The following is a 15126-nucleotide window of genomic DNA, read 5'->3' as shown; positions in this document are numbered from 1 at the left end:
GATGAGGCTGATGGAATCTTCAGGGCTAGGCAGGCAGGGAGGCTGCTGCCTCCTCACATACAAGGCTTCTCCTGTTGCTGAGGGAACTACTTATCAAAACTGCAGCAAGCTCATCTCCTCCTTTCTCATTTTTTACCTCAAGAGGGTACAAGATGTTCATAAAGATTAAAGGCAGTGCCTCGCTTTGCCATTAGGTCTCTCAGATTGTTCGTTGCAGAAGCATAGAATGAATGTTTTTAATGCTCATTTAAGCTTGGAAAACTGCAATGAAAAATAATGGCCTCCATTCCCAGTCAACAATGCACAGAGAAGAGGAAAAAAAAAAAGAAAAGAAAAGAAAAGTGCATTTCTGCCAAATGACTGCCATTGCACTTTGCAAAATTGAGCTTATACCTGGTGGGGTTTGTTTCTGAGCAGTTCTGCTCCTGGAAAACATGGCTGGTGATTTGCATCATCTGCTTTACATGCTGGCTTGGCCTTAGGAATAATCTTCAGGAGCTAGAAATGATGGATATGCAAAAGGCCTCCCAAAGTGGAGTGATGGAGAGGGCACCTTGATAGGGTGAGACATTCAAACATGGCACTGGTTCAGCTACTTAGAAATGGCATTCAGAAGCAAAGCTGAGAGCAGCTTGGAGTGCTGCTGTTGATTCTGTTCATCATTGGATGTGACAAGGGAGGGGGTTTGCTGACTCTGGCTGTTTGTTCTCTCAGGGCACTCCAAGCGTGCACTTAGGAATTGTCCTTTAAAGCTTGGGAAATAAGGAGGCGAGGAACTGCCTGCAGCAGGCTGCCTGGGGAGGTTGTGGAGTCTCTTCCTCTGCAGATTCACAGATTGCATTGGATTGGAAGGGACCCTCAGAGGTCATCTTGTCCAACCCTCCTGCACTCAGCAGGGACACCTCCAACTAGATCAGGCTGCCCAGGGACACACTGAGTCTGATCTTGAATGTCTCCAGGGAGAGACATTCCCTGGGCAACCTGTTCCAGCATTTCACCACCCTCATTGTGCAGAACTTCCTCCTGATGGCCAAGCTAAATCTGCCCTGCTCCAGTTCCAAACCACTGCCTCTCATCCTGTCCCCACAGGCCCTTCTAAACAGTCCCTCCCCAGCCTTCCTGTAGGTCCCCTTCAGATGTTGAAATGCAGCTCTGGGGTCTCCCTGGAGCCTTCTCTTCTCCAGGCTGCATAGCCCAGATTCTTTCAGCCTGTCCCATAGGAGAGGTTCTCCAGCCCTCTGATTGTTTATGTGGCCTCCTCTGGACCCAGTCCTGCAGGTCCATGTCTCTCTTATCAATGTCTCTAACTGCAGGTCCATGTCTCTCTTATCAATGTCTCTAGCTGCAGGTCCATGTCTCTCTTATCAATGTCTCTAACTGCAGGTCCATGTCTCTCTTATCAATGTCTCTAACTGCAGGTCCATGTCTCTCTTATCAATGTCTCTAGCTGCAGGTCCATGTCTCTCTTATCAATGTCTCTAACTGCAGGTCCATGTCTCTCTTATCAATGTCTCTAACTGCAGGTCCATGTCTCTCTTATCAATGTCTCTAACTGCAGGTCCATGTCTCTCTTATCAATGTCTCTAGCTGCAGGTCCATGTCTCTCTTATCAATGTCTCTAGCTGCAAGTCCATGTCTCTCTTATCAATGTCTCTAGCTGCAGGTCCATGTCTCTCTTATCAATGTCTCTAACTGCAGGTCCATGTCTCTCTTATCAATGTCTCTAACTGCAGGTCCATGTCTCTCTTATCAATGTCTCTAGCTGCAGGTCCATGTCTCTCTTATCAATGTCTCTAAATATCTGAGGGGTGGGTGTCAAGCAGAAGGGGCCAGGTTATTTGCAGTGGTGTCCTGTGATAGGACCTGGGGTGATGGATACAAACTGCAAGCCAGTAGGTTCCACCTCAACAAGAAGAGAAACTTCTTCACTTTGAGGGTGCTGGAGCTCTGGAGCAGGCTGCCCAGAGAGGTTGTGGAGTCTCCTTCTCTGCAGACTTTGAAGACTTATCTGGATGTGTTTCTGGGTGACCTGCTCTTGGTGACCCTGCTTTGGCAGGAGGTTTGGACTGGATGATCTCCAGAGCTTTCTTCCAAACCCTCCCATTCAATGATTCTCTGAATGTGACCATTTTGCCTTCTTGTGGATGTTTCCTTCTCTTCATAGCTTTGGTAATCTTTCAATTATCTAACAGCACACTTGTTCATGAGATCGTTAACATACAGTTTGAGGGAGTCTCTGTCTGGTGAGTCACCTGCACTCTATGTTTTGAGGGTTTTTTAACCTATGGATGTATTTTCTGTTGATAGCATCAGCTGCTGGATCCAATATTGCCTCCTGCCATTCACCATTCTTTATGCCCACTTTAATCTGCATTGTCATAGAGTCATAGAATGGTTTGGGCTGGAAGGGACCTTCCAGTTCCAACCCCCTGCCATGGGCAGGGACACTTCCCACCAGCCCAGGTTGCTCAAGGCCTCATCCACCCTGGCCTTGAACACCTCCAGGGAGGGGACATCCACAGCCTCCCTGGGCAACCTGTTCCAGTGTCTCACCACTCTCAGTATCCAGAATTTCTTCCTGCTCTCTAGTCACTGGTTTTAGCAGCATTTAAGGTCTCTCTCTTAGCTGTAGTTGGGTATGAACTAAGATCATTCACCCTGATATATATATTTATATTTATATTTAATGTTACCTCCCAGCTGCAGTGAGCAGTTATCACAGGCTGTCTGAGAAACTAAGAACTGCTAAATTGCCCAAACACTGTTTGATTTCCTCACAGCATTTGAAGCTCTTGGTGATACAAAATATTAGAGATCACAGGTTCACAGATTGCAGTGCCTTGGAAGGGAACATCAAAGGTCATCTTGTCCAGACTCCTTGCAGGCAGCAGGGACAGCTCCAACTAGAGCAGGCTGCCCAGGGATGCTCCAACTAGAGCAGGGCCACATCAAGTCTGAGCTTGGATGCCTCAACCACATCCCTGGGCAAACTGTTCCAGTGTCTCACCACTCTCATTATGCAGAACTTCGTCCTGATGTCCAACCTAAATCTCTCTTGCTCCAGTTTCAAACCCTTGCCCCTCATCCTATCCCCACAGGCCCTTCTGGACAGTCCCTCCCCAGCCTTCCTGCAGGTCCACTTCAGATATTAAAATGCATCTCCAAGGTCTCCCTGGAGCCTTCTCTTCTCCAGGTTGAACAGCCCCAACTCTCTCAGCGTGTCCCCACTGGAGAGGTGCTCTGATCCCCTCTGTGGTCCAGGTCCATGTCCTTCTTGTGTTGAGGGCTCCAGAGCACTGCAGGTGAGGTCTTGCCAGAGCAGAGTGGCAGAATCACCTCTCCTGACCTGCTGGCCACACTGCTTTGGATGCAGCCCAAGCTGTCAGTGGCCTTCTGGGCTGCAAGTGCACATTGCTGGCTCCTGTCCAGCTTCTTATCCACCACTACATTGAAGTCTTTTAGGACTCTTCGTTTCTGTTGTCATCCTAAGCTTTGTTGTTGCTGTGGTTTTGTTTGGCAGAAGTGTCTGAAGAGGTTTGTGTTGCTTGTCTGTTTGTTTCATTTGGGGCAATCCTATAGCATATGGAAGTTTGGACCTAAGGAGAAAATAATTTTCTAGTTGGTGGCTAAGGTTTTCTCAGGAACCAAAGAAAATTAATGCACTGAGGTTTCTTTGCTCTCAGCTTCCTCACTTGGGCCCAGGCTGAACTAAGTCTGTGACAGAAAGAACTGAAAATGAAGGAAGGCACAATATGAAAATCCCATAAATGTAACCTAAATATAGTAGGTGATAGTTAAAAACCCAAGGAATTGCTTATGAAAGCACATTTGTAGGGTTTGTTTAAGGGCTTACAGCCTCCCCTCTCCCTCTCCCTCTCCCTCTCCCTCTCCCTCTCCCTCTCCCTCTCCCTCTCCCTCTCCCTCTCCCTCTCCCTCTCCCTCTCCCTCTCCCTCTCCCTCTCCCTCTCCCTCTCCCTCTCCCTCTCCCTCTCCCTCTCCCTCTCCCTCTCCCTCTCCCTCTCCCTCTCTTCTCCTCTCCTTTCTAATCTTACAGAGTTCTGTTCAATAATCAAATCTGCTTATTCTTATGAGTGTGCGTAACTGTTTCAATGAACTGATGTTACCTCTCATATTTCTGATGCTAAATTCTCCTCAGTTCCATATTTCAAGTTTCTGAGACTGTTGGTGTGAGTCTGGGCACAAAAAGTTTCTTCTCTGCCCAATTAATTTCTTGCTCCAAGGGATGCAACCAGTTTGTTGTCTCAGCACATGCACTGCAAGTCTCATTTGCTGAAAGATGGCAGTGAGCACGTTTTGCAAATGCTTCATTACCATTCTGCTGTCCCTTTGCACTAAACAAAGGGTAACTGTAGGACTTGAGTGCTTACATCATCAAGACTGCATTCATAACCACAGCTCATATGGAGATAGGGCCAGATTGTGCCTGGAGGTGAGGAAGAAATTCTGGAGAGTGAGGGTGGGGAGACACTGGAGCAGGTTGCCCAGGCAGGTTGTGGATGCCCCCTCCCTGGCAATGTTCAAGGACAGGTTGAGCGAGGACTTGAGCAACCTGGGCTAGTGGGAAGTGTCCCTGCCCATGGCAGTTCCAGGTTGGAACTGGATGATCTCTAAGGTCCTTTCCAACCCAAACCATTCTGTGATTCTGTGAGTCCAGAGGAGTGTGGGCAGCAGGGCAAGAGAGGGAATGCTGCCCCTTGGCTCTGCTCTGCTCAGAGTTCTGCCTCCAGTTCTGGTGTCCCCAGCAAGGAGAAGGACACAGAGCTGCTGGAGTGAGTCCAGAGGAGGCCACAAAGATGATCCAAAGACTGGAGCAGCTCTGCTGTGAGGCCAGGCTGAGGGAGCTGGGGGTGTGCAGCCTGAAGAGAAGGCTCCAGGGGGACCTCAGAGCTGCCTGCCAGGACCTGAAGGGATCCTGCAGGAAGGCTGCAGAGGGACTTCTCATGAGGGTGTCTAGAGATAGGCCAAGGGGAATGGTTTGAAGGTGAGGCAGAGCAGGGTTAGACTGGAGCTGAGGAAGAAGTTCTTCAGTGTGAGGGTGGTGAGACTATGGCACAGGCTGCCCAGGGAGGCTGTGGCTGCCTCCTGCATGGGGGTGTTCAAGGCCAGGTTGCATGAGACCTTGAACAGCCAAATCTAGTTGAGAGGTGTCTCTGGGCATGGTAGAGAGGTTGGAGTAGATGAGCTCTGAGGTCCTTTGAAACCTGAGCCATTCCATGATTCTATGATTCTGTGCTCTTCACATCTGTGCTCCTGCAAAAAGTTCCTGCTTCATGGTTGGATTCAAGGATCTTAGGGGTCTTTTTCCAACCCAAAGGATTCTATGATTCTGCTTTGAAATATTATCCAATAAGTGAGCATCCTTAGAGTGACCTGTAACTCTGTTCCTCTTTTGCTCAGTTTGGAGATTTTGGCTGAGAGATTTTGCTTTAGAGGTTTTTTGTTTTAGAGGTTTTGTTACGAACATTTGCCACCCGAGTGCAGTTAGTTTGGTTTCCAATAAAGCACCATTTAGATGTTTGGGGATTTGGGACAGCAAAACCATTTTAGTCCCATCAACAGTTTTGTAGCAAAATAACAGCACTGGAAAAAAAAACTGCACAGAACAGAGTGAAGAAAAGAAGTAAAGGGGAAAAAAAATAAAGGCCATTTTCTTGCCAGCACAAAGTGCTGTTTGCTGGGTGACACTACTGTTGTTGAGGCTCACAGGATGTTAGGGGTTGGAAGGGACCTCTGGAGATCTTCCAGTCCAAGCCCTCTGCCAGAGCAGGACCAGAGAATCCAGCACAGATCACAGACAGGGCTGGAAAGGCTCCAGAGAAGGAGACTCCACAACCTCTCTGGACAGCCTGCTCCAGGGCTCTGGGACCCTCACAGTAAAGAAGTTTATCCTCATACTGAGGTGGAACCTCCTGTGCTGCAGTTTCCATCCATTGCCCCTTGTGCTATCCCAGGGCACAAGTGAGCAGAGGCTGTCCCTGTCCCTTCCTTCCTGACCCCCAGCCCTCAGATATTTACAGACATTGATCAGATCCCCTCTCAGTCTTCTCCTCTCCAGACTATCCACCCCCAGGGCTCTCAGCCTCTCCTCACCAGGCAGTGCTGCAGTCCCTTCAGCATCCTTGTAGCCCTCCCTTGGACTCTCTCCGGCAGATCCCTGTCCCTCTTGAACTGGGGTGCCCAGAACTGGATGCAATATTCCAGGTGTGGCCTCAGCAGGGCAGAGAAGAGGGTGAGGAGAACCTCCCTGATTCTGCTGGACACACTCCTCTTGATGTACTCCAGAATCTCGTTGGCCTTCTTGACCACCAGGACACATTGCTGCCATCTCTGTCAGTCACTTGAACACACAGAAGGGAAACAGCAGTGGTAGAACATTGGCTTAGTTGGGCTTGGTCTCAATGATCTTCAGAGGTCCCTTCCAACCCCTAACATCCTGTGATCCTGTGACTTAGTTGACTGTTGGTTTCCATCCCTTTCTCAGCTGCTTGGAACTTTTTGGATTCCTCCTCCCACAACCTTGCCAAACATGGAAAGCTTCTTGTTTGGGGGGGGGGAGTGGGAGGGCAGAATCAGGGGGATGCTGTCGATGGGATGACGAGAGCTGGGTAGCAAGAGCCGAGCACAAGGTCCTCATGCCACCATGATTCATGGCACTGTGTGATAACAGCCCATAATAATCAAGCTCTCTCGTGCTTTATAGCCTCCATTTTCCACTTAGATGTTTTTTAAAGCCTCTCCTCGTGGTGCAGTTGTTTTATTGGAATGACCATAATAGCTCTTGAGATATTTCTCCTGAGTTCTGCAAGTTAATTTCCATTTGGACCACAGGAATGAGTAAATCAGACTTACTCCAATTAGTAGGGACTTAGTACTGGTGGTGGAGAGTTCTCTGCATGTCCCACTGAGATACTGAGTGTGTGTGGTGCCATGCATGATGGAAACAGCCTAAATAAAGGCTGTGTGCGTTATCCTGACAGATAGATCTCAGAGTGTCCCAGGACAACCTGAGACACAATCCCTGAAGCCAGTCTGAATCCTCTTCATCTCCTCCCTGGAGAACATTCCAGATGAGTTAGAGACATCCCCAGAAAACAAAGGCCTAGTTAGGAATTCCTCTGAGGAGAGTTAGAATCATGGCTTGAAGATGCAAATGGAGCACAGGAGACCTGTGGTTCTCACAGCTCTGTTTCAGATTGTCTGCATGCCTCTGCTCCAGGCTGTCTTGGAGGCATTTCTCATGTAGACCTTGCAGCACCTGCCTAGCAGGTGCTGGCTTCAGGGAGAAGCAAGAGACCTGGGCAGCTGCTGGCCTGTGTTCATCTGGCTGTCATAGACTATAGAATCACAGAATGGTCTGGGTTGGAAAGGACCTCCACAGATCATCTTATCCAACCCCCTCTGCACTCAGCAGGGACATCCTCCACTGGATCAGGTTGCTCAGAGCCCTGTCCAACCTCACCTTGAATATCTCCAGGGATGGGGCCCTAATCACCAACCCTGCCCATCAACCCTCCCAGGTCTTTGTGCTTTAGGTGATCCTGGTTGGATTTGATGATCTTCAGAGGTCCCTTCCGATCTCTGCCATTCTGTGAGGGGAGACCTCATTGCTCTCTGCAGCTCCCTGAGAGTGAGGTGGGAGTTGGGCTCTTCTCCTGTTTGAAAAGTGATAGGACAAAAGGAAATGGCCTGAAATTTTGCCAGGGAAGGTTTAGGTTGGAGATTAGGAAGAATTTCTTCAGTGAAAGATTGATCAGGGATTGGAACAGGCTGCCCAGGGAGGTGGTAGAGTCCCCATCCCTGGAGGTGTCCCAAAGCTGTGTAGATGTGGCACCCTGGGACATGGTTCAGTGGGCATGGTGGTGTTGGGTTGACAGTTGGACTTGATGGTCTCAGAGGTCTTTTCCAACCTTTATGATCCTGTGATTGTGTGATCTGTTTCTAGCCTGCCACCAAAAGCCTGCTTTGGTTTGGTTCCTCTCTGTGTGCCTCTTTTACACAGCAAATCTTCCCTGGCCCTGCCAGAGAATTCACTTCTGGCATCACCTTCCAACATCCTCTCTACTTGAGTTCACATCCTTCTAGATTTCTGAGTGATAGGATTTGGTTGTCATTTCCCTAGAGGTAAGACAGTGACCATCTTCCCCTTCCTTCACTTAGCTGCTCCTGGGAAGCAATCATTCTGCCTCCGTCCTTCAGCTCCCCAAGCAATGTGGTGTAGAGGGAACATTTTTCTCAATTCTCTGCTGATGATTTTCCCTTACTGATGTCTCATCCTCTGGCAAGTCCTCTCTGTCTGTCTTTCTCAGAGCTCTTAGTGGATATCTGATCATCAGTAAACCTGATAAATAGACATAAAAATCACCTCTCTCAGCTTTTCTTGTTTCTCCCTTTCTTTGATGACAGCTTCATCCCTGTTCCCATCTTCCGAGCTCGCTGCCTGAGCATTGCCTTCAGTCTCACTCTCTTTTTCTCCCCTTATCAGCTGGAGTCAGAAGCAAAACACATTTCCCAGTCACCTTAGTGATGGGAAAATGTTTGATTTCTTCACCTTCCCTGCTCAGTCAATCTAAAAGAGTGTTAGAGGTGGCCTTGCCCTCTCAGTACTGCCATGGTTCTCATCTTTATGTCTGTAACATTAAAACTCAGTCACTTAAAAGCCAGCTCATTCTGTCCCCTGCAGCAGGCTCCATGTCCTGTCTTGCTTTATGCTGACTCCTTCTTTTCCTTGAGAAATGCTTTAGCACAAGGGAGACCTGAGGCTTTGGTTGCATGAATGCAGAGTGATGGTAAGAGGAATGGCAACAAACAAAGCTCTGTCAGGAACACAGCACTTTGGATGTGACTCTGGCTCTCTTTGGCTGTCCATGTGTTGCCCTTGGCCATGTGTTGCACAGGTTCATGTGGCTGCCCTTGGGTCACAACAACCCCATGAATGCTCCAGGCTTGGGGCAGAGTGGCTGTGAAGCTGCCCAGCAGGAAAGGACCTGGGGCTGCTGGTTACCAGCTGGCTGACATGAGCCAGCAGTGTGCTCAGGTGGTCAAGGCGGCCACCAGCATGCTGGCCTGGATCAGGAATAGGGTGAACAGGAATAGGGAAGTGATCCTGTCCCTCTACTGGGCAGTGGTGAAGTCACACCTTGAATCCTGTGTTCAGTTTTGGGCCTCTCACTCCAAGAAAGTCATTGAGGGGCTGGAGTGTGTCCAGAGAAGGGCAACAAAGCTGGGGAACGGTCTGGAGAACAGGGCTGGGGAGGAGCAGCTGAGGCAGCTAGGGGTGTTTAGTCTGAAGAAGAAGAGGCTGAGAGGAGATCTTCTTGATCTCTACAGCTCCCAGAAAGGAGGTTATAGTGAGGCTGGTGTTGGCCTCTTCCTTCAAGTAACTAATGACAGGACAAGAGGCAATGGTCTCAAGCTACACCAGGGAAGATTTAGGTTGGATATTAGGAATAAGTTCTTTATGGCACAAGTGGTCAGGGATTGGAAGAGGCTGCCCAGGGAGGTGGTGGAGTTCCCATCCCTGGAGGTGTCCAAAAATTAGTAGATGTGGCACTTCAGAAGATGCTCTGGTGGTCATGGAGATGTTGCATAGAGGGTTGGACTTGCTGATCTTGGAGGTCTTTTCCAACTTTAATGATTCCATGATTCTAAGTATTGGTTTATGGATCTGTGCAGAGATCCAAAATCTCCATGAAGCTAAGGCTGCATCTTCTGTGGCATTAAATGAAGACACTTTTGTTTGATTGTGAGGAGGAGAAAAACTTCTCTGAACCAGGAATGGGAATATAGAGAACCATAGAGTGAGTAGAAGAAAACCTTTGAAGCATGGATGGGAATATACAGAACCATAGTGAGTAGAAGAAGACCTTTGAGGCATGAGTGGGAATATACAGAACCGCAGTTAGCAGAAGAAAACCTTTGAAGCATGAATGGGAATATACAGAACTGTAGAGTGAGTAGGAAAAAAACCTTTGAGGCATGAATGGGAATATACAGAACCATAGTGAGTAGAAGAAAACCTTTGAGGCATGAATGGGAATATACAGAACCATAGTGAGTAGAAGAAAACCTTTGAAGCATGAATGGGAATATACAGAACCATAGTGAGTAGAAGAAAACCTTTGAGGTGTTTATGGGAATATAGAGAACCATAGAGTGAGTAGAAGAAAACCTTTGAGGCATTTATGGGAATATAGAGAACCTCAGAGTGAGTAGAAGAAAAACTTCTCTGAACCATGAGTGGGAATATAGAGAACCATAGAGTGAGTAGAAAAAAACCTTTGAAGCATGAATGACAGTATACAGAACCATAGTGAGTAGAAGACGACCTTTGAGGCATATATGGGAATATACAGAACCACAGAGTGAGTAGAAAAAAACCTTTGAGGCATGAATGGGAGTATACAGAACCATAGTGAGTAGAAGGAAAACTTCTCTGAACCCCATGAATGGGAATATACAGAACCATAGAGTCATGGAATCATTTAGGTTGCAAAAGACCTGTAGGATGACTGAATCCAGCCAGAAACCAATAGATTCATAGATTGATAGAATGGGTTGGGTTGGAAGGGACCTTGAGGATCCTGTCTTTACATTTCTTGCACTTAGCCCTAACCAAATGGTTCTGGCTTGTGTTACTCATCACTCAACCATGAAGAAGGAGTTTGGAATCTTTGGTTGTGAGGAGTGCTTAGGTGCCATGATGAATGACCCTATTTAAAACAGGCAGTCTGAAGAGGACTGTCCTAGCCTCTCACCATTTATCCACCCTTAAAGTGCTGGGTTTTTTCCTGGTTTGCAGAGTGAATTCCATTGAACACCATTGATTTCCCATTTCATTTAGGAGAACTGCCATCCCAGAGGTGGATGAAATATGAAAGGCTCTGCTAGCTAATTAGATAAATAGATAGCTAGATCCACAGATCAACAATCTGCAACTAAAAGCCCCAATATTGTCTTACCCAGGCTGGATTTCATTCTGAAAACTAAATAAAGACCTAGGTTGAATTTCATTTACATGCAAAATAAAATTAAAAAAATCAAAATTATTAATTTTTTTTTTAAATTTGAAGAACTATGGCCAAAAAAAAAAAAAAAAAGAAATAAATTCAGTTTCTCCCCTGTTAATATATTCTGTATAAGCATTGATTGCATGTGAAGAGACAGAATCCATTTTATGCCCCAGTAATTCTGGAATACCTGAACGCTTCTCCCTTCCACCTGCAAATTCCCAAGCCTGTGGCTTTGCCAAATGGAGCCTGGAGGGGATTGTAACTAACATTGTAAAGCCCTGGTGATAGTTTCAGAGTGGAAAGCCTGAAATAACCTCAAGAGTCACCTGACTAATGTGATTCTCTGACACCCAACCAGTCCAGTTTGCAGCTGAGAGTCAGCTGACAAGGAATGCATTTGTAGAGCTGATCTTGTCGACCTCTTCATTTGCCTCTTCTCTTGGGTTTCCTCTGCAGTCTCCTTTCCAAGCCAATCCACTTGTCCCTCAGGTGGGGTTGTTCACTCAATGTGCAGAACACAGAAACACAGAATCAATAAGGTTGGAAAAGACCTCAAGGATCACCAAGTCCAACCTGTCACCCAAGACCTCATGACTACTAACACCACAACTTCACAGCTTCACAGATTGCACTGGGTTGGAAGGGACCCTCAAAGGTCATCTTGTCCAACCCCTCTGCACTCAGCAGGGACACTTCTAACTAGATCAGGCTGCCCAGGGACACATTGAGGCTCATCTTGAATGCCTCCAGGGATGGAGCCTCAACCACATCCCTGGGCAACCTGTTGCAGTATTTCCCCACTCTCATTGTGCAGAACTTCCTCCTGATGTCCAACCTGAATCTGCCCTGCTCCTGTTTCAAACCACTGCCCCTCGTTCTACCACGCCAAGCCCTTCTCAACAGTCCCTCCCCAGCCTTCCTGTAGGTCCTCTTCAGATATTGAAATGCAGCTCTAAAGTCTTCTTGGAGGCTTCTCTTCTTCAGGCTGAAGAGCCACATCTCTCTCAGCCTGTCACTGTAAGGGAGGTGCTCCAACCCTCTGATCACCTTTGTGGCCTCCTCTGAGCCTCTTCCTCCTTCTTCTCAGGAAGAGCAGTGCCCAGGGAATGGCTCTCAACATGGCTACATTAAGAAGGGAGCCAGTGCTCCAAAAGTGGTGTTTGTGTACCTAGATACTTGCATCCCTGTCAGCTCCTTCAAAGCAGCTGGAGCCTTACTAGACCCTGACAGTGTTCCCATGGAGTCATACTTAGATTTGCCAGCAAAGCTGAAACTGATTTTCAGACAATATCTGAGCTAGAAAACAGAGAGCAAATGAGTAAACAAAATCCCAAACTGCCTATTATTAGGTTCAAGACCTATTTCTTCTGGCTTGCTGATTCTGTTACAGATATAACAATGATGTTATTTAGGGACTTGGTTTACTTTTTTGCCTTCTTTTTAGATGAGGGGAAAAAATATATAATTAAGAATTCAGAATGGGGATGATTCTTTCAAGGAAAAGAGCCCTATGGAATTATTCCCTTTTGTGTGGAAACAATGAGGCCTTTTAATGTGTGAACCTCCTTAATGGGTCTGTCTTGAAACGGTGCCTGTGTAGAGGAGAAAAGCTCTGTTATTGCTTCATTAGCCTGTATCTGGCTGTCCTGTTGCCCAAAGCAATTTGCAGCATCCTCTTCCTTTCATTGTGTCACACTTGATCATTTTAGAGCTTGCTCTGAAGACAGAAGGATTTTGCTTCTGTGTGGATTTCAGGGTGTAAGCCAATCCACTCACTGGGCTCTGTTCATCAGGATCTGGGCTGACAAAAGATCTGAGCAGCGCCACGGAGCAGAACTGCATCATAAACACTTCCTGGGCCAGAGAACGTCCTATAAATTCCTGCTTTGCTTGGAATGTGTTATTAAACATTGTTGTTGAACTCTGTATGGTGCTTTGAAAGGCTGAGCCATCATTTGCTGTGATTGTTCTTCCCTCTCTTAACCAGTGGCCAGCATTCAGAAGCTTCCTGCTGCGTCCGTCTTAACCGACATCAATTTCCCCATGAAAGGAAGGAAAGGGATGGTGGATTGGGCAAGGAACTCAGAAGACAGGGTTGTCATCCCCAAAAATATCTTCACCCCGATGTCAACAGGTAAAGAAGCAACAGCATCCTGCTCATTTGGGGTTAGCTCCCTCCAGGGAGCTCAGAACCCTTGTGTCACAGGAGCACTGTGTGACGAGGGAGTGGTTATTTCTTTTGTCTTCTGAAGAAAGCCAGGGGGAAATGATGGAGCTTCATTTCAGTATCTTCAACAAAAATTGTGATAGAAATCCTATCATTTTCTGTGCCAAAGAGCCAATGCTTAGTAACTGTGCACAGGATAGTACCTGTGGGGGTATGAGGTGATTTGAAGCTCTGCTGCTCCACTCCGACAGGCTGAGCCATTCCAACTTGTACTTTGCTCAGCAGGCAAATTGCCCTGGCCTCAGACACACTTCCCAAACACCATTACAGTGCAGATCATAGAATCATTTTGGCTGCAAAAGGCCTTTAAGATCATCAAGTCCAACCATTTTCTAACTCTCCCAAGTCTGGGGCTAGACCATGGCCCTCAGCACCACATTTTTGTGGCTTTTCAGCACTTCTGGGGTTGAGGATTCCACCCCCTCCCTGGGCAGCCTGTGCCAGTCTTGGATATCCCTGTCAGCAGTGAAGAAATTTCTTCTAATCCCCAATCTAAACCTCCCCTGGTGCACCATGAGGCTATTTCCTCTCATCTCTGACACTGGAGAATTTATTTGCTGGGCATCAAACTCTAGAGACAGCCTATGAGAAGACTTAATTATAAAGGTAAATGAAGGAGCAGAGATGTCAGTACACAGAGATGGATTTTTACACAATGTGGCTTCCAGTGGTTTAAATCTTTTGATCTATTCTTGACAGTGCTGCATCTTGATGATAGACTTCCAGGATGTAATTCAAAATGATGATGGTTTAGTTAAAATGAAGTTTATACCAGGAAGATGAATGCTATAGGCAGGTTTTTATGTTAATGAAGGCTTCAGAAAGGGATCTTAAAAATATTTTCTTTTCTTCCTTCTTCTTTTCAGAACTGGATGAATCAACTGTATTTGTACTTGGAGCAGTGCTCTACAAAAACCTGGAACTCATTTTGCCCACTTTGAGGTAAGAAATGTCATAAATGTAACCTGAATCAAACTACTTCTGGGTTCATAAATATACTACCTATCAGGGTAAAAGCAGACAACCAAAAGGATTGTGACACTCTGGAAGAGGTTCTTCAGGGTCAGAACAAGGGGGAATGGTTTGAAGCTGAGGGAGAGAAGGTTTAAATTGGATCTTAGGAAGAAGTTCCTCAGTGGTGAGACTTTGGCACAGGCTGCCTGGGGAGGTTGTGGATGCTTCCTGGCCTTGAGCAGCCAAGTCTAGTTGAGAGTTTCCCTGCCCATGGTGAGGAGGTTGGAGTGGATGATCTCTGAGATCCCAGATCCCTTCTAACCTAAGCCATTCTAGGATTCTCTGAATGTCATTTACATCTTGACAACATCATAGAATCATAGACTCAATCATAGAATCAATCACAGAATTATAGAACCATAGAATCATGGAATCATAGAATCAATCATAGAATCATACCAATCACAGAATCATAAAATCATAGAATCATGGAATCATAGAATCATAGAAACATAGAACCAATCACAGAATCATAGAATCATAGAATCAATCATAGAATCATAGAATCAGTCAGGGTTGGGAGGGACCACATCATCAATGAGATTTTTGCTGGCTGCAGTTAAATATCTAGGACAAGGGAAAATGGATTTAAATTGAAGGAGGATAGGTTTAGATTGGATCTTAGAATACAAGAGTGGTGAGACTATGGAATTGATTGTCCAGAGAGGCTGTGGGTGCCCCCTCCCTGGAGATGTTCAAGGCCTTGAGTAACCTGGGCTAGTTGGAACTGCTTTGTTCCAAACAAGCAAGCAAATAAATAAAATAACAAAATATATCTTTAGGGGAAATCTTTCAGAGCACCTAAGCACAGAGTCTCCATCTGGTACATCCCAGGTGTTGTGTGTCCCATTTTCT

At 46.6% G+C, this 15126-nt stretch overlaps 1 protein-coding gene across 1 annotated transcript in view; it reads left to right on the top strand.

The window, feature by feature from the left end:
• ADGRB3 (adhesion G protein-coupled receptor B3) overlaps positions 1-15126 on the top strand; it is a 496325-nt gene that overhangs the window by 260711 nt on the left and 220488 nt on the right. Inside the window, exons 12-13 of the mRNA XM_054392660.1 lie at positions 13018-13164; positions 14124-14199. Coding sequence (XP_054248635.1) covers positions 13018-13164; positions 14124-14199 — 223 coding nt within the window. The remainder of the gene's footprint in view (positions 1-13017; positions 13165-14123; positions 14200-15126) is intronic.

This window comes from Indicator indicator, chromosome 2 (assembly GCF_027791375.1).
Source record: "Indicator indicator isolate 239-I01 chromosome 2, UM_Iind_1.1, whole genome shotgun sequence".
Classification (NCBI taxonomy): Eukaryota; Metazoa; Chordata; class Aves; order Piciformes; family Indicatoridae; genus Indicator; species Indicator indicator.
The sequence above is the reverse complement of the archived record's forward strand: the minus strand, read 5'-3'. Positions and strand labels throughout refer to the sequence as shown.